This window comes from Triturus cristatus, chromosome 1_1, assembly GCF_964204655.1.
Source record: "Triturus cristatus chromosome 1_1, aTriCri1.1, whole genome shotgun sequence".
Classification (NCBI taxonomy): domain Eukaryota; kingdom Metazoa; phylum Chordata; class Amphibia; order Caudata; family Salamandridae; genus Triturus; species Triturus cristatus.
The window spans coordinates 560,332,345-560,351,453 of NC_140579.1; the positions used below are offsets into that span (position 1 = coordinate 560,332,345).

Consider the following 19,109-nt stretch of genomic DNA (forward strand, 5'->3'; position numbering starts at 1 on the left):
GGTCGAGCTCCTCCACCAGGTCCATGTTATTATTATCACTAATAGCTGGGTTTGTTTGAGACATTCTAACCTGACAGTTCTAACCCTCTACCCTGACTATAGTGACTTTTATTTTTCTAAAATTCTAATGGGACTTCAGCAAGGCCCTAGCAAGCCATTTAGTAATTTTGGAAAGACCAATCAGAATTCTAAAGGCAATTTTTAAGAGTTCTGTCATGTGGTCAGATGGTAACCAAGTAGTCCAACAAATGCAAGTTTGTATCCCACCGCTGATCCACCAATGTGAGAAAGTGGCTCTGTATATACTGTTCCTTAATAGGTACAGGGTGTACAGAGTCCACAGACCCCAAGGGTTTAACAGAGGTTAAAGTTAGATATAACCTTACTCTCCAAAGTGGTAGCCTGGTCGAGCAGTAAGGCAGTATCAGAGGACAGTGTAAAGCATTTGTTGTACACACTCAGTCAGCAAATAGTTCCACACACTCAATAACGGAACTCTAGGCCAATGGTTTGTATATAAAAAATATATGCTTGTTTTATTTTAGAACCAACACTTGGAATTAAAATATACTTTCTCGACAGGAGATGTTTCATAAAAATACTTTTGTATATGCAATAGACTTTTTAGTAAACAGTTACAGGTAGTTGCAGTAGGCAACTCTATTTCTTAACACAATACATTGAGCTCAATGATAAATTCAAATTATATGCAACAGATTACTTTTTAGATTACTTTTGTAATTCCAGGCTTGGATCCTAGATCTAGTCCTGGGTCAGTTCTCAGAATCAGCTGTTGAAAGTCGACTTTGGTATTGTAATGATTTTTAACTAATATTTAGCTATTTCAAAAGTTAGCACTTAAAAAATATTTCAGAGCAAACAATCAATGATTCCCTATGGAAGGAAATGTAGGTTACAGGTACAGTAGGTTATCGTTACTTTTGTAATCCAGTACTGGGTGTCTAGACTCAGTACTGGGACCTTTATCCAAAACAGGTAAGTAATTACGTTTTCAGATGTTATACGATTTTTGATGAATATTTAGAAATTGCAGAAATCAACACTTAGAAGAAATTTCACAGAAAAACAGTCAATGGTTTCCTATGGAAGAAAAATGAGTTAAAGGTAAGTATAGTTGTGGGTACTTTTCAGAGTCAGTGCTGGGCACCAAGATCCAGCACTGGGAGCTCACCTAAGAGCAGGTGAGTAAATTCGTTTTTGGTACTCGGCTGATTTTTGGTGAATATTTTGAGTTTTGAAAAGTCCACCCTTAGAAGAATTTCCAAGAAAAAGCCAGTCAATGTTACCCTATGAGGAAAATGAAGTTAGCGGTTTAAGGGTAAGTACTCGACTGGCAGAGTTGAAGTTCTGGGCATAGTCTCAGGGGTCCCCCAGTGTCAGGTAGGTACAGTCAGTTCACCCTCAGCGGTTTCAGGACGGCCGGGTGCAGAGAGAGTTAGGCCCAATGTTATCCTAGGAGGAATAGGGGGGCCTGGGTTGGTGGCTGCTGTCGGGCAAGCCACGCTGCTGTGGGAGCTGGGCTCCTGGTCACTTACTCAGGGCAAGTGGGGAAGTAGGTTAGAGTAGAGTTTTCACTGCCAGGGCCACTCGGGCGGCTGGGTGCAGGGTGCTTTTGAGCCGTCGGGCGCTCAATTGATTTCTATGGGAAATCTCCGTTTTGGAAAAAGACTGCAGGCTCGGGGATGAGGACTCTTCAGGTGCCACCACCACTTCGAGGGGTAAGTTGGGTAGTTGGAGGATAGGTAGGTACCCCGGGATTGGGCACAGAGGGCCGTGGGGCGCCGGGTGCAGGGGTGCCTTTTGATGTCGGGAATCTTACCCTCTTGTTGATCGCGGTTGGGGTGGCACTCTGTTCTGAGGCTGCAGGCTTCTTCAGGATAGTCGAGGGGGGTCCTTGGGTGCCGGACTCGGGGTCACAGTCGCCGTGGGGTCGTCCTCGTGGGTTTAGTTCACTCCGGCACCGGCCAGGCTTGGCGGGTGCAGAGTGGGCCCCTACTCATGGGAGTCCCAGGGGATCAGAGTTCAAAGGTAGCCAGGTCCTCCGGGGTTTCTGAGGTTGCTGGCCACAAGAGATGCCGGGTTTGGAACAGGAGCAAGTCCGAGGTCGACAGGCCGGTAGTGCTGGGGCCAAAGCAGTTGGTGTCTCCCTCTCCTTTGCAGCTGCAGGGCAGGTCTTCTTTTCTTCTCGCTCTTCTTGTAGTTTCGGAATCTGGAATCTGGGGAAGGAAGGTTCAGGGTGCCCCTAAATACTAGATTTAGGGGCGTTACAGGTAGGTGAAGGCCAGGGACCAATGGGTCCTTGTCCTGGGGTGGGTACACCCCCTATCCTGCCCCTCTCCTGTGGGAGGGGGGCAGTAGCCTAATCCTGATAGGGTAGGGCCTCCCATCTTCAAGATGGCGAGAGCCCGGAGATGTGCTTCACCTCGCCTCCCCCACCTGAGGGGTGGGGTGGGCAGGCTGGCACATCCCCTGTCCTTGTATGGGGTTTCCGGCCAAGCTTCCCGCCAGAGTGGGGGGTTGCAGTGGCCTGGGGAAACTCCTAGAGGCGGCAGGCCTTTGAAGCTTCCCTTTGCTCATCCTGGGGGAGGAGATCTATCACCTCACCCAGGATGTGCATTGTTGCAGGCCCGGGAGAGCAGGGGCTCTCCCACCCAGGGGTCCAGCAACGTGTCTGCTGTGTGGCAGCCTGGGCAGCCTCAGAGCAGACGTGGATTGTAGGTTAGTTGTAAGGGGGCATCTCTAAGATGCCCTCTGGGGTGCTTGGTACATTAAATCTCTCACTGGCATCAGTGTGGGTTTAATGTGCTGAGAAGTTTGATACCAAACTTCCCAGTCTTTAGTGTTGCCATTATGGTGCTGTGGAGCTCGTGTTTGACGAGCTCTCAGCACCATGTACTCTTAAATGGCAGCACTGCACTTGCAGTGCCCGGGAATGGACCTGTGTACTGTAGGGGCACAGGGCTCCTGCTCCTGTGCCCACACCATGGGCATAAGGCACCCAGCCAGAGGGGTGACTGACATATGCCTTGGCAGTGTGGGTGTTGGGCATGGCACACAGAGATGTGTAATGGGGGTGGCCTAGTGTAGAGTTAACTAGGACTGCAATATGCACTGCTTTGAAGGCCACCCCCATTATCTATACCACGTGCCACGCAAGCATAAGGCAATATTGCACGCCTATCGCTAAAACTTTACTCTACCACCTAAAAACGAGTGCGCCCACCACCCACTTCTACGTTTACACAGAGATGTGTGCCATGTCGACTCTTCATTTTGTCCTGCACTCAGACACTCAGCCTGCAAAAGCAGTGTGTGTGTGTAAGGGTACAGGCCCCTAAGGGTGGCACAATGAGTGCTGCAGCCCTTAGGGGTCTTCCCTGGTCACAAGGCCCTGGGTACCTAGGGTACCATTTACTAGGGGCTGACATGTGGCCAGGGTTTGCCAATTTGAAGTTTGTGTGTTTTAAGGAAGGAACATAGGCCCTGGGCACCTGATTGGCAGGAGTCCAGGGTACACTCAGTCAAAGTACATTCAGCAATTTAGCAAAAAGTGGGGGCATACCATGCAAGAAAGAGGGCACTTTCTCACATGTAGTGTTTGGGCTAGTGAATGATGAGATACAGTGTGGAAGGCTGCGGAGAGGTCCAGGAGGATGAGGGCCACAGTCTCTTCTCTGTCGAGGAGGGAGAAGATGTCATCTGTCACAGCGAGAAGGGGGGTTTCGGTGCTGTGATTTTACGTGAAGGCAGATTGGGAGGAGTCGAGGATGCTGTTTTCTTCTAGGAAGGAGGCAAGCTGGCTGTTGAAGACGTTTTCAATGACTTTTGCCGGGTAAGGGAGTAAGGAGATTGGTCTGAAGTTTTTGAGGTTGGTGGGGTCCGCTGAGGGTTTTTTAAAAGGAGAGAGTTGATATTGGCGTGTTTCTAGTCACCGGGGAGGGAGGTCTCGAAGAAGCGGTTAATGATTCGTAGAAGCTCAGTGGGTCAATGATGTTGGCAGCTCTGTGGGAGATGTGGTGGGGGCAAGGGTAGGTGGGGCCCCGGAGTGGACTGACTTCATAGTCTTCAGGGTGTCATTGATGGAGAGGGCGGTCCAGCTGTCGAGTGTAGGCTGCATGGGGTAGGGAATGGTGGGTGTAGGTTCTGCGTGTAGGTTGTCCTGGAGGTTGTCCTAATTTTGTGGTGGAAGAAGGTGTGGTTGGGTCGTCGTCCACGGTGGTGGGAGCAGAGCAGATGAGGGATGCGGTGAGCTGTTCATCGGGATGTGGTTTCCAATTTCTGCATTGGAGCTGGTGTAGACATTTGCGAGTGATGTTGGCTTTGAAGGTGAAGTGGACGCAATGATGGTCCATCCATGGGAGTGGAGTGGTGGGGCTGAAGGGGATGGAGTTTCCTGCTGTGAAAATGGGGTCGAGGGTGTGTCCTGCTGAGGGCGTGGGTTCTGGTACGATCTGTTTAAATCCGATGTTGATGAGGTTGTCCAGGAGGGAGGAGGAGTTGGGGTCTTGGAGGTTGTCAACGTGGAAGTTGAGGTGTCCCTGCAAGGTGTAGGTCGGTGGAGGCGATGTCATGCGGGGTGATGTTGGTGATGGAGTCGGAGAAAGGTGTGCGGGTCCTTAGAGGAGGGTGCCTCGGAAGATGGTGGTCGGGTTGGGCTGTATCTTTAAGTGAAGGTGTTCCATCATGTCTGTGGGCACGTCAGTGTAGGTGCTCAGTCAGAAGTTGGATTTGTAAGCGATGGCGATGCCTCCTCCGTGGCGGTCCTTCCGGGTGATCTTGGAGCCTTCAGGGATTGCGATCACGATGTCCGGTCCCAAGACGGCGCTCGTCCAGTTTTCTATAAGGAAGGCGACGTCAGTGGAAGTGCTGTCACGGAGGTCAACAATATGTTTGTGGAGGGAGCCGACGTTGAGGAGGATTCATTGCATGGTTTGGGGTGCGGTGGAGTTGTGGCGGGTGGGTTGAAGTGGGTCCTGGGTCTCAGTGAAGGCGAAGAAGTGTCGACAGTGGCAGCAGGTAAAAGGTCTGTGTGTGTCGATAAGTGAAGAATGCTTGTAGTTGTCTTGGCTGGCGTTGAGTGCGTAGAGGATAGGGGAGCTGTAGTGCTGGTGGGTCGAAGGACCAGGGTCCCTGGCACTGGTCGGGACGCAGACCGGCTTGCCTTTGGTGCGCCCGCTGCTCCCATTAAGTATTGGGACGGTGGGACAGCTGAGAGGCGGGAGCGCCAACACGTGGGGGCAGCAGCGAAGAAAAATGCAGGAAAAAAAGAAGAAGGAATTGGGAAGAATAAAGAAAGGAACAAGAAAAAGGCAAAAAAGAACATGAAAAGAAAAATTAAAAGACAAGAATAAGGAGGAAAGAATCAAGCACAGAAGCAGAGACGAGCGGGAGGAGACACAGAAGCCTCGAGCACCAACCTTGCAGCGCTGGGGGCAGGCACTCAACAGGGGTGCTGCATGAGGGGAAAAGCAGTATTCTGACCAGGAGGCCAGAGGTCTTGGCGGATTGGCTCAGCAGACAGCGCCTAGTGGATCACGAGCGGCAATTACACCTGGAGGCAACAGCAGGTTCTCTTCCACGAATGGGGAGAAACGTGGCTTGATCTATTTGCCACCATCAAGAACGAGCAATGTCAGCACTTCTGCAGAACAATGTTTCCAAGGCATCTCTCACTCAGATGTGCGTTCCGCCTTATGTGGGACTCCTGTTTGCCTTCCTGTCAATACCACTCCCGTCTCACGCTCAAGAATATTAGGACCAACTTGGATAACTTGGAGCGGCGACAGCTGAACACGTTTGATCTTACTCCAGAGGTGGTTGATATTCTCTTGGCAGCCAGGCATCCCTTAACTAAAATTAATAAAGCCAGTTGTTAGGACAAATGTGTTGCCTGGTGCAGTACTTGGAGCACAAGAGAGTGCAGACTTTCTATACAGATTGTACCAAAGACCATCAGGTGAGTCATCAGCTCTTTGTGGAGTTCACTGGAGTGAACAAGCATCAGCATAGCCAATAGGTTGTGCTTATGGGACCTTATAAGTGTTCAGTTGTGAAGCACATTATCCGGGGTGCTGTGCCGCCTGAGATTGAAGAGCTATACAATTATTACATACTGGGTCATGCAGTCTGATTCAGGAACTCATGCTTGCCTCAGGAAACAATTATGGACACATTGGAAGGCTTTTTAATGCACTGACAGAAAGGCAAGTGCATTGATGCAAGTCAACCACTCAATAGAATCCTGTGTGCGACTGAATCACAAGAGTATTGAAGAGTTAATGATAGACTTTCCAATGAGGGAAACGTCACATCCCTCCTTCCCCAGGCCCCTATTTATCAGTCGTCCTTCTCAAGAGTTTTCCATTTAAAAGAATGCACGCACCAGCCGCTTACCAGCAGGCCACGCTCCCGCCCTGTGTCCCAATCCCCTCGGTACGGGAGCACTAAACATGGCAACAACATCAAAATGCTCCCACAGCGGCAGGACCAGTATTTGTAGTTTCACTGCACCCAGTACACACCAGACTGTTCTAGGTGAGTGTTCCCTATAAAATCTGGTTTCCTGGCCTACTATTCCCCTCACAAACAGGGAAGCTAATTAACTCTTTGGCAGTATCCACATTCCCACCGAGTGCAGGTGGTGTGAGATTAAACTAAAATGTGTGCGAGCCACTGAGAGCTTTGAGCCAGAGCTCAAATAATCTGAGCTTCGTTGAGGCTTTTGGATGTCACACATGCTGTAAACTAAAGCGACACAAATTAAAGAAAAACACATTATTAAAATTAACCTTTAATGTAAAGTATAAGAGGGCAAGACATGATAATCTGGTAGCTGAATGAGGAATGTAAAAAACGGAAAACTTAGTATTTTTTCCTGGCTTCAATGCTAGAACAATTAGTTAAAAGTGCTTGTGCCTGAAGCTTGCAAGCTTAGATTGGTGTGCGTGCAAATCCTGCATTGCCAATCCCTGGTGAGTTGCACTGCTGAAACAATGCCAATAGAGGTACCAAAGGGTGAGGCGGACTGGCATCAATGGTCCTGTGACCTCAGTGACAGTCACTGTTGCTCTAGGATGTGCTGCTTCATAGGATTGCCCGGAAGACTGCAGGTCAACTGCAGTACGGATTTTAGTGGACAGGCCTTCAAGGTTAACCCACAATTGCCACCGCTAGGGTCCACCTGTTGGTGCTATGAGACAGCAGCGCTTCTAAGGTGTAGTGGGGCCTTCTAAGGTCTAGCATAGGAATGTGCTCCCTGTGGGGAGTGGTCTGGTCATGAAGGCTGAACCATAATTCATCCGTTCCAAATTCAACAACTCTGGCCATAGTGCTACATCCTCTCCCCACTGAACACCATACTGCCCCACTGAGAGAAACTTGCAGTTCTTTTAGCTACAACCCTATTGTGCCCCGCTATAAACAACTAGATGAGACCATATTCAAATGACGCACTAGACAAAAGTAATATGCTGCCTGAAAGAAGAAACAAAACAGCCTTCGAAAAAGTAAACACTTATAATGAATGCAAGTTTAAGTAACGCGAGTGAAATGTAAGCAGGAACAACGTAGTGAACTTTTTTTTACATTATTCAGAAATCAATGAGTATTCTTGCCTGAAAAGTTAACATGACAGCAGTATGGTTTAAAAAGACCACATCCCTGAACAGAGCAGCGGTACAGATTTTATAAACTAAAGTACGAAAAACAGCTGACACAGATCACATTAAACAATTTCCACTCCACGCATCAACTAAGTATTTCAGTACCTCCAGGAATGGTGCGCTTCCCCATACGGGGAAAACAATACTGTTCAAACTAACATACCAAAAAACAAAAGTTGCGCTTCACTTGCAAATCCGTAAAGTGGCACTAATGTGTTTGGGTGTGACTAATAACCAATCTGGCCAGTTTGCGACCACTCTAGCTTGCTTTACTTAATTATGTTGAACCTTTTTTTCTATCAGTTGCCACGCTGCACTTTGGAATTCAAAACTGTCATAAAAGGACAACAAGTTGTGAGAAAGTGCCATCTTTCTTGCATGGTATGCCCCCACTTTTTGCTAAATTGCTGAATGTACTTCGATTGAGTGTACCCTGCGTTCCTGCCAATCAGGTGCCCAGGGCCTATGTTCCTTCCTTAAACCACACAAACTCCAAATTGGCAAACCCTAGCCACATGTCAGCCCCTAGTAAATGGTACCCTAGGTACCCAGGGCCTTGTGGCCAGGGAAGGCCTCTAAGGGCTGCAGCACTCATTGTGTCACCCTCAGAGGCCCCGTACCCTTACACACACACTGCCCTTGCAGGCTGAGTGTCTGGGTGCAGGACAAAACAAAGAGTCGACATGGCACACATCACTGTGTACCATGCCCATCACCTACACTGCCAAGGCATATGTCAGCCACCCCTCTAGCTGGGTGCATTACGCCTATGGTGTGGGCACAGGAGCAGGAGCCCTGTGCCCCTACAGTACCCGGGTCCATTCCTGGGCACTGTAAGTGCAGTGCTGTCATTTAAGAGTACATGGTGCTGAGAGCTTGTCAAACACGAGCTCCACAGCACCATATTGGCAACACTGAAGCCTGGGAAGTTTGGTATCAAACTTCTCAGCACATTGAACCCACACTGATGCCAGTGTAGGATTTAATGTACTAAGCACCCCAGAGGGCATCTTAGAGATGCCCCCTTACAGCTAACTTACAATCCACGTCTGCTCTGAGGCTGCCCAGGCTGCCACACAGCAGACACGTTGCTGGACCCCTGGGTGGGAGAGCCCCTGCTCTCCCGGGCCTGCAACAATGCACATCCTGGGTGAGGTGAGAAATCTCCTCCCCCAGGATGAGCAAAGGGAAGCTTCAAAGGCATACCGCCATTTGGAGTTTCCCCAGGCCACTGCAACCCCCCACTCTGGCGGGAAGCTTGGCCGGAAACCCCATACAAGGACAGGGGATGTGCCAGCCTGCCCACCCCACCCCTCAGGTGGGGGAGGCGAGGTGAAACACATCTCCGGGCTCTCGCCATCTTGAAGATGGGAGGCCCTACCCTATCAGGATTAGGCTACTGCCCCCCTCCCACAGGAGAGAGGCAGGATAGGGGGTGTACCCACCCCAGGACAGGGACCCATTGGTCCCTGGCCTTCACCTACCTGTAACGCCCCTAAATTTAGTATTTAGGGGCACCCTGAACCTTCCTCCCTTAGATTCCAGATAGAAAATTACAAGAAGAGCAAGAAGAACAAAGACCTGCCCTGCAGCTGCTAAAAAGAGAAGAAGACACCAACTGCTTAGGCCCCAGCCCTACCGGCCTGTCGACTCTCGAACCTGCACCAGCGCGGCATCTCTCGTGGCCAGCAACCTCACCAACCCCGGAGGACCTGGCTACCATTTGGCTCTAAGCCCCTGGGACTCCCATGAGTAGAGGCTCTACTCAAGAAACCTATTTTAACCCCTGGCAGCAGCCCGGAACCGCGGACCCAACACACTCTGCACCAGCCAAGCCTGGCCAGTGCCGGAGTGGACAAAGACCCTGAGGACGACCCCACGGCGACTGTGACCCCGAGTCCGGCACCCAAGGACCCCCCTCGACATCCCGGAGGAAGCCTGCAGCCTCAGAACCACGTGCCACCCCAACCGCGATCAACCAGAGGGTAAGATTCCCGACGTCAAAAGGCACCCCTGCACCCGGCGCCCTGCGGCCCCCTGTGCCCAATCCCGGGGTACCCACCTAACCTACAACTACCCAACTTACCTCTCGAAGTGGTGGTGGCACCTGAAACATCCTCGTCCCCGAGCCTGCAGCCTTTTTCCAAACCGGAACATTCCCATTGATTTCCATTGAGCGCCCGAAGGCTCAAAAGCACCCTGCACCCAGCCGCCCGAGTGGCCCTGGCAGTGCCCTCTCTACACTAACCTACTTCCCCACTTGCCCTGAGTAAGTGACCAGGAGCCCAGCTCCCACAGCCGCGTGGCTTGCCAGACAGCAGCCACCAACCAAGGCCCCCCTATCCCTCATAGGATAACATTGGGCCTAACTCTCTCTGCACCCGGCCGTCCTGAAACCGCTGAGGGTGAACCAACTGTACCTACCTGACACTGGGGGACCCCTGAGTCCATGCCCGGAATTTCAACTCTGCCAGTCGAGTACTTACCCTTAAACCGCTAACTTCATTTTCCTCATAGGGTAACATTGACTGGCTTTTTCTTCAAAAATCTTCTAAGTGTGAACTTTTCAAAACTGCAAAAATTCACCAAAAATCCGCCAAGTGACAAAAACGAATTTACTCACCTGCTCCTAGGTGAGCTCCCAGTGCTGGATCTTGGTGCCCAGTCCTGACCCTGAAAAGTGTTCACAACTATACTTACCTCTAACTTATTTTTCTCCCATAGGAAACCATTGTCTGCTTTTCTGTGAAATTTCTTCTAAGTGTCTATTTTTGCAAATTTGAAATATTCTTTTAAAATCGTACCATTTCTGCAAACGAAATTACTTACCTGCTTTTGATAAGGACCCCAGTCCTGGGTCTAGGCACCCAGTCCTGGATTACTAAAGTAACGATAAAGTACTCTACCTGCAATTTGAATTTCTTGCCATAGAGATCCATTGAATGTTTTCTTTGAAATATTTTCTAAGTGCTAACTTTTGAAATAGCTAAATATTATTTAAAAATCATTACAGTTATTAAGTCGACTTTCATCACTTGATTCTGAATACTGACCCAAGGCTGGTTCTAGGAGCCAGACCTGGAATTTCAAAAGTAATCTGAAAAGTAATTTATTACAAATAACCTGAATTTACCATTGAGCTCAATGCATTGTTATGTTTAGGAAATAGGATTGTTTATTGCAACCAACTGTGACTGTTTACACAAATTTATTGCTTAAGACAAAAGTATTTATATCCAACCTCTCATTCTGAGAAAGTATATTTTTACCCCCTTTGTGGTTCTAAAAATAAAACAAGCATATATTTTATATATATAAACCATTGGCCTAGAGTTCAGTTATTGAGTGTGTGAAACCATTTGCTGACTGAGTGTGTACAATAAATGCTTTACACTGTCCTCTGGTACTGCCTTACTGCTCGACCAAGCTACCACTTTTGAGAGTAAGGTCATACCTAACTTTGACCTCTATCAGCCTCTGGGGGACTGTGGACTCTGTACACCCTGTACCTATTAGGGAACAGTATATACAGAGCCACATTCTCACACAAGTGTTTTTCTTTTTTGGGTCCATTTCATAGGGGAAAGAATAGAGAGAATATTTAGGGTAAGAGTCGGCGGTTTTCACTAAGTAAGGAGCGAGACAGAATTATGGAGAGGGATGGCCAGCGGCAGAAGTGGAGACTGTCCTTGTGTGATCTGGGAAAAAAGGAAGAGACAGACCTTTTTGTTCTCAGCCCTCCCCGCCCGTCCTCGAACGGCCACAGCTCACCTGGGTACTGTGATCACTAGGGTGACCGACAGGTAACGCTGTCACCACGCACCAACATCCACAATCACTGGTAGCGGTTAGGTAACGCTGCCACCGGAGCTTCGAATGCATGACAAACTACGCAGTGTTCATGCGCACAATGACGCATGCGCAGTCGAAAGGCAGAAGACAGGGCAATGCTTCCGCGCATGCGCATTGACTTGTGCGCTGGGGAGCAGATACTGATAGCCTGAAATATAGCCTGAATGTTTTGTTGATGCATGCGCGCGTGCGTGAAGAAATACGCATGCGCGCATGCTTAGGGGGAGCGCATAGCCGAGTGGAGCACTGCCTTATGGAACACCGCCCATAGAGAAAGGTCATCATTACAGGGCAATGGGACCCCCTACCAGTGTCCCCCCTCCCCCGTCCCACACAGCTAAGCACGCTACGCATCATGGCGGATTATGCCATCGCTGAGCAAGGCAATGCGTAGGCCCCAACAGCCGCACTTGCTGCACACGCCCAGAACGCAGTTGTTGCTTTTCAGCCATTCGGTGAATTTGCAGACCCTGCAACAGCAGTGCTGTGATAGAAAATGTGAGTGGCATGGCCTTAACAATTATTTAGGGGCAACCAGAGAAACTGATGGTGTTGTCAAGAGGTTTTTGGTACTACACTATGCAGGGAAAGAAATTTAGAAGCTGTTTGAACACTTCCCTGGAACAGGTGCAGACAATGACTAGAAAGGTGCTGTCAAGACCCTTAATGCTCACTTTGACCTCCAGCTCAACCCTGATTTTGATTGATTTAAACCCTGACAAGCTTGCCAATGGGAGGGAAGTCCATCGACAACTTATATGCCCATCTGAGGGAGCTGGCTAGCACCTGCACTGCCGACGACCAGCCCAAAGAAGAAGTGCATGTGCAGCGCATGAAAAGATGCAAGTCTATGGCCCTTAGAGGACTGATCCTATGGCAACTGGGCATTGGCCTAGATGGCATCTTGGCACTTGCCCAATCCCACAACTTTTCTGTGGCATGGGCAGCTGAAATGGACTCGGCACTCACCCCCAATAAAGGTGGTACCCACACAGGCAAACAACCAATGATCAAGATGGAGACCGTTGATGCACTCAGGACACAGTTTGAGGTCGGGAAGGGGAAGCCACCAAGGAATGCGCCCGGCACCCGCTGCAGGAACTGTGGGAATGAAGAACACACAGCAGAGAATCGCCCCACCCAAGGAAGAACATGTTCCAGCTGCAAGAAACTAAACCTTTTTGCAAGTTTGTGCAGATGTGTGCGAGAAGCCAATGGGCCAGAGGAAGATCTACACCACGAAAGCAATCCGAAACCTCACACTTAATAAAACTGAGCTGCAGAACCAAACGTCAAGTTGCAAGTGGACAGGGGACATTTATGGCACTGACCATTCAAAAGATGAAGACATTTTTCTCATATCCTTCACAGAACACAACCCATGTACGAAATAGTCATAGCTGGTACAACAGTCAAAGCACTCATGGGCATCAGTGAAAGTGATGAGCCAGCACCAATATGTTTGCCTCAGACCAAGACCAATTCTGTCACCATCTGGGACCACAATATGTGCCTATGGAGGCTGCAAACCACTCCCGCTAGTGGGGACAACCAATGTCTCAGTGCAGAACCAGGACACGGAAACGCTGGCCAGATTCCACTTTGTGAAACTAGACTCAGAAACTCTAGTTAGGTGCCTCACAGTTGAAGAACTCAGTCTCATATTCTTTGCTAGGAACGTCCAGCCTACCCATGTGGAAGACACTGTACGGCAATTCCCACACTAGACCCAGGGCTTGGGATGCCTCAAAGGACTCCTAGTATAGCTAAACATCGATAGGATGTTGAAACCGGTGGCCCTGTGACACCACACGGTACCTTTCCACCTGCGACCACTGGTTGAAAAAAATCTGGAGAAGTTAGAAAAATAAGAGGTTACCGAAAAAATGCACGGGCCTACTCCATGGGCACCTCTAATGGTAACTGTGGACAAACCCAGACACTCAGGAAACATTTGGCTGTGTATTGACATGCGCCTCCCCAACAAGGTGATCACGAGGGAGAGGCACATCACACCAACCATGGATGATCTAATCCCCGACCGCAGTGGAGCCAAGTGGTTTTCCAAGCTTGACCCAAATGCCTGCTATCATGAACTGCAACTAGATGAGGGCTGCTGATATATAACAACTTTCTCAACACACCTCAACCTGAGGAAATACAAGAGACTACATTTTGGGATCTCTTCAGTGGCAAAAGTATTCCAAAACACAATAAGAAAGACACTATTGGGCCCCCAAGATGTCGTGAACATAAGTGATAACTTTCTAAATTTACCCGACAACCAACAGAGAACATCACGGTGAATGCCAAGCAACCTAAAGCGACTCAGTGAGCATGGATTTGCCCTCCATTGAGGAAAGCGCTCATTCTTCGAAACTAAGGTAGATTTCTTTGGATATGTCTTTATACATAATGGCATTCAGGTGGACACCCACAAGTCACAAGCAATCTGACAAGTCTGAGCACCAAAATACGACACAGAGGAATGCAGTTTCCTCAGGATGACCACCTATTGCGGCCGGTTTAACCTTAACTTCATGACTCTAGCAGGGCCTCAAAAACAGAAGATAGGTAGACTTTCAGCTTCAAAGAAGCCGAATCATTCGAACACATTAAAAAACACACTATTAGACAAGGTCACCATGGCATACTTTGATCCAGTCAAAAAGGACAGAACTCATCATGGATGCAAGCCCTGTAGGGTTGAGGCAGTACTGAGCCAAGAGGTGGAACCTGTCAGGTGGGCGCTTCTAGCTTTTGCTAGCAGAGCTCACAGAAACAAGATACGCCCAAATCAAAAGAGAGCCCCTTGTCATCAAGCGGGGCTGTGGAGACTTCCACCTGTGCCTAGGTGGGGGACTATACCAAGTGGTCACGGACCACCAACCACTAGTATCCCTATTTAAGGACACTGCACCACATACCCCGCCCAAATTTGAGCACTGAATGGGACAGTTACAGCAGTATAATTCCAGCGTTATATATCGCCATGGGTCAAGGAATTCTACAGATTTCCTCTCGAGGCACCCCATGCCAAGCAAAAGGCCCTCAGTGGTCGACAACGTTCAAATAGAGGAGTACTAGAGACTAATAAGCCAAGGGGCACGCCCAAGGGAGCTCAGTCTCCAGGACATCCATTGAGCAACAACAGAGGACTGAGTACTCTAAATGATTATCACCACCCTACGTGACGGAGCTTGGAAAACATTCCTAAGTGACATCAACCAGTGGACAAACCTGGACAAAGAAAGACTGACACAATTCTGGAGAGACAGGAATGATGTAATTACCTCACTGGAAGGAATATTACTCAAAGGACATTGGCTGGTAATTCTGGCATAATTAATTCAGCAGTGTCACAGAACTGGCTCACGATGGGCACCAGGGAGCAGCCAAGATGAAAAACAACCTGAGGGAAAAGTTACGGTTCCCCGGACTTGATGAGGCTGTAGACTGTCTGGTAAGGCAATGCTTAGCCTGCCAGATGACGAGTGGACCTGAAGCTCCTGCACCTGTATTCACTGAAGAACGCTGTAAGACACCATGGGCGAAGGTCATCCTGGACTTCGGCAGCTTCCCACATGGTTGTGGTAGTAGTAGTAATGGACAGCCACTCTAAATACCCTGTAGTAGAAATGATGGAGTCAACTGCATTCTCCAAAGTCATCCCAGCACTTGAGAAAACCTTCACACCTTTTGGCCTCCCTAAGGACGTCAGGACTGACAATGGATCACCCTTCCAAGGGGCATAGTTACTTCCTATGATACCTAGGCATGCGTCACAGTAAAATTGCTCCTCAGTAGCTACAAGCCAATGGCGATTTTGAGCACTTTATTTGCACCATAAAAAGGCATGAAAGATAGCCGGACAAGAAGGATCAGACCTAGAAATCAGCCCCACCAGATTCTTTTGAGAATTCCATGGTACCCCACACTGCTCCCCATGGAAACTCACATTGAGAGGGAGTAGGTGAGATGCAATTGCAGCTCACCTGGGTTGGATACCACCCAAAAATTACCCAGAGAGCACACAAATACGGAGGAATCCACACATTAAGAGCATGCAGCTGCCACTTAACACTTGGGGATACGGTGTTGATGCATGATCGCCACCCCAGGAGGATATTCCCCACTCCACACGACACTGGCCACTGGGCTGTGACAGCAATAGACGGCCTCATGGTGACAGCCCGACAAGGGGAGGTAACAGCAATCAATAATGTGTCCTGGTTTAAAAGAGTGAGAGCCCACGCTTGGCAAATTTATGACAAAGCAGGGGCAGAGGGCACACCTGCACCACCAGCACAGGACAATCACAGATCAAACAGTGATGGAGACCCACCACCGAGGTGTGACTCCCAGTATGACAGCTGTCGGGCGGAAGCAACAATTGGGATGGCTCCAGTGACAGCTGAGGATCAAGTTGGCCCCACCAGGAGCCAAAGTTAAAACCGATGACCCAACCAGCAGCTGAGCCAAAGTCTCAGAGACTTTGTATGGACCTCCTAGGCCTGTGAAAATAAACTACTGAACTGAACTAAGGTTGGAGGAGATGAAATGAGCTACCCGGCACCTGCTGGGTGAGCCCTGATCCGAATGGATGCATGCAACCCTCACATGAGGGTCAGAGGGTATAAATAAAGGAGCACAAGTCTTTGGCCTGCATGGAACTAGAGTGTGACTCTCTATTGTTTGTGCACCACTTGCTAGGCCTGCATGAGCAATGCAGCACTTTAAATGACCCACAGGTGCACTGTCTCCTACTGGTGCCCTTAAAGCTGGAAGAGATACTTAAAGCTCATCTTACTTCAGTTGGTCCTCTCTTAGGCTCTCCACGCCAAGGGACGTCCGGCGTTCAGCAAGGATCTTCTTCTTCTTCTCACGTTCTGTCTGCTTCTTCCCACCCCCACCTCTGCTGCTCTGGAAGAGACAATGCTTGGTTATTTCATTCCAGGTGACATGTGATATGGTGGTCTAAGAGAAACCAATCCCAACTACTCTACTCCTCTCTACAGGGTCCAACCCATGTTATAGAAAATTGGACATTTAAATTTGTCTTTGAGTGCCAATGCAGGCACCCTTGCACCATAGTGCAAGGGTGTCTTCATACAGGGGAGGATTGTTTATGTGTAGGAAGGTGTCCCTTCCTGCGCAAAAACAATCCTAAAATGCCATTCAGTCACTTTCATGTGTGCTGCTTCATGCAGCACACATGAAAGTGGCAAAATGGATTTTTTTAAAAAAGCTTTGTTTATGTACAGGAAGGGACACCTTCCTGTACATAAACAAACCATGTCATTTTGCTTTTTCCATGTGTGCTGCACAAGGCAGCACACATGGAAAAAGCAAAAACGAGGAGAAAAAATGCATTTCTCCTCGTTTCGCAAACATAAGACCAGGATTTACCTGGTCTTAAATTTGGCGCTGCCTCCTATGTATGCCACACTTGTACATAGGGGGCAGCGTCAAAATGAATGGGTGTTGCAGTGGAACGCCCACCGCAACACCCAATGCCCACCCCTTTCACGTTAACCATAGCGTGAAAGGAGGCCTTATGTACAAGGCAGTGTTAAGCCACGTTAAGTGGCTTAACACTGCCTTGTACATAAGGTGCAGCCCCTATCGCCAGCACAACATCGTTAAAAGTGACGTTGTGGTGGCGATAGGGTCTTGCACATATGCCCCAATGTATAAAAGAAATTGTTGTGCAACACTTCAAACAGTAATAAAGTGAAAACACCACACAAAAATGATCCTACACCAATTTGCACAAATAGTACTTTCCTAAATAAATATAACAAGACCAAAATTACAAAAATCCAATCAGTAGAGCCAGAGATATGCAATTTGAAAGATTTTTGTGAAAATAGTGCTAAAAAGAACAAAGAGTGAACTGTGGATATCTTGATGCACCGGACTGCGACAAAGTCATAAGTTCAGGCCAACCATGATGGAGGATGGTCTGGCTACAGGGACCAAGTTAGGCCCGCTGAACAAAGAACCTTAAATCCTGATTTGCAGGAATGTGCGGAGATCCGTGTTGAAGATGCGTTGTGCAGCTGAAGCAATGTGTCGGTTTCGAGATGTGTCGAGGCTGCGACGTGAGGGCCTGTATTGTCGTCGAGGATCCCGTCAACAGGGCTTGCGATGCAAGGCACAGCGTTGAAGATGTGGCATGCAGTCGAACAAGCCGTCGGTTCCTAAGAGCTGTGAGGCTGCAATGCACAGTCTGGCATCATTGTGGAGACTGCTGTTGATGAGGGATGCGAGGACCTGCACCGAGGATGAGTCATGCAGAAGTGGTTCCAAAGGCGATGCGGGCTGTAGAGGCGATGTGGGTCTTTGCGACGGGTCCAATCCATGCAGCAGTAGAGATCCATCAATTCTGCTCAGGGATGCGCCCCACAGCAGAAGAGTTGCGTCGGCTCCGCTGGATCCACAGAGGCTGGCAGAGCACCTGAGGCCCTCTCCCAAGGGTCCAGGACTTGAGCTGGTACCACTTGACAGGGTGGGTTCATGGATGTCAGAGTCTAGGTGCAGGAACAAGGTTGTTGGAAGCCTGTTATGACCCTGACGCTTCAGATCAGAAGGTCAGCCAACTAGCCCTTGGAGTCACTCTGGTTTCTGGTTTCATGAGATGCAGGTCCAGGCCGTCTCACCTAGGCAAGAGGGCAGCGGTTCCTTCACAACAGGAGTGCAGCACAGTGGCAGTCCTTTCAGCAGCAGAGCTGTCCTTCTTCCTGGCAGAGTATCCAAGAGTCCAGAAGTGTACTGAAGTGGCAGTGTCTGAGGTTCACTAGATATACATCCAGTTGTGCCTTTGAAGTGGGCAAAAGCTTCTAGAGGCATGCCTTTGACATGCACAGGTGCCCTGCCTTCTTGGTCTTACCTCCAGACTAACTACAGGGGGTATGCAGTCCTTTGTGTGGAGCCAGGACAATTCAAATGTAAGTGGGGCTGGGTGCACTCCTCCCTCCCATCCTGCCAGTGATGGCCCATCTAGTCACACCTAAGCTTCCTACTGTGTGTGGCTGTTTAGGAAGAATACACACAGCCCAACTGTCATCTACACCCTGTCATGTGACCCACGACAGGCTGCAGGAACTAAATGGCTAAGGCAAGAAAATACCTACTTTCTAAAAGTAGCATTTTCAGAATAGTAATTTAAAATCTGACCTCACCGTAAGTTAGAATTTTACCTTGTGATTCTAGAGACACCAAACATGAAGGAGTTCCCTGTTCCCACGTAAATTACACTTATAAAATGTAATAAAATAATTCCAATGTTATCCTATAGGAGAGGTAAGCCTTGCAGTAGTGTAAAACGAATTCAAGAGTTTATTTTCATTACCAGGTCATGTAAAACTTAAAAGTACATGTTCAACTTTTCAAATACACTGCACCCTGCCCTTGGGGCTGTCCAGGGCCTATATTAGTGGTTGCTTGTATGTATTTAAAAAGAAAGGTTTGTACCTGGCAAAAGATTTATTTTTCCCTGCCTAAATGGCAGTTTAAAACTGCACATACACAGGCTGCAATGGGAGGCCTGAGACAGGTTTAAAGTGCAACTTA

At 48.8% G+C, this 19,109-nt stretch overlaps 1 protein-coding gene across 4 annotated transcripts in view; it reads right to left on the minus strand.

Annotated features, from left to right (window-relative positions):
• Window positions 1-19,109, minus strand: part of TNNT2 (troponin T2, cardiac type) — a 306,241-nt gene that overhangs the window by 59,629 nt on the left and 227,503 nt on the right. For 2 of the 4 annotated variants that reach the window (XM_085599693.1, XM_085599692.1), the window contains exons 9-10: window positions 16,345-16,457; window positions 15,052-15,161 (exon numbers count right to left, since the gene is read on the minus strand). In XM_085599693.1, the coding sequence (XP_085455819.1) occupies window positions 15,092-15,161; window positions 16,345-16,457 (183 nt within the window). In that variant the 3' untranslated portion in view covers window positions 15,052-15,091. Of the gene's footprint in view, window positions 1-15,051; window positions 15,162-16,344; window positions 16,458-19,109 lie in introns of those variants that run through there. The other 2 variants (XM_085599695.1, XM_085599694.1) reach the window with 1 other exon arrangement.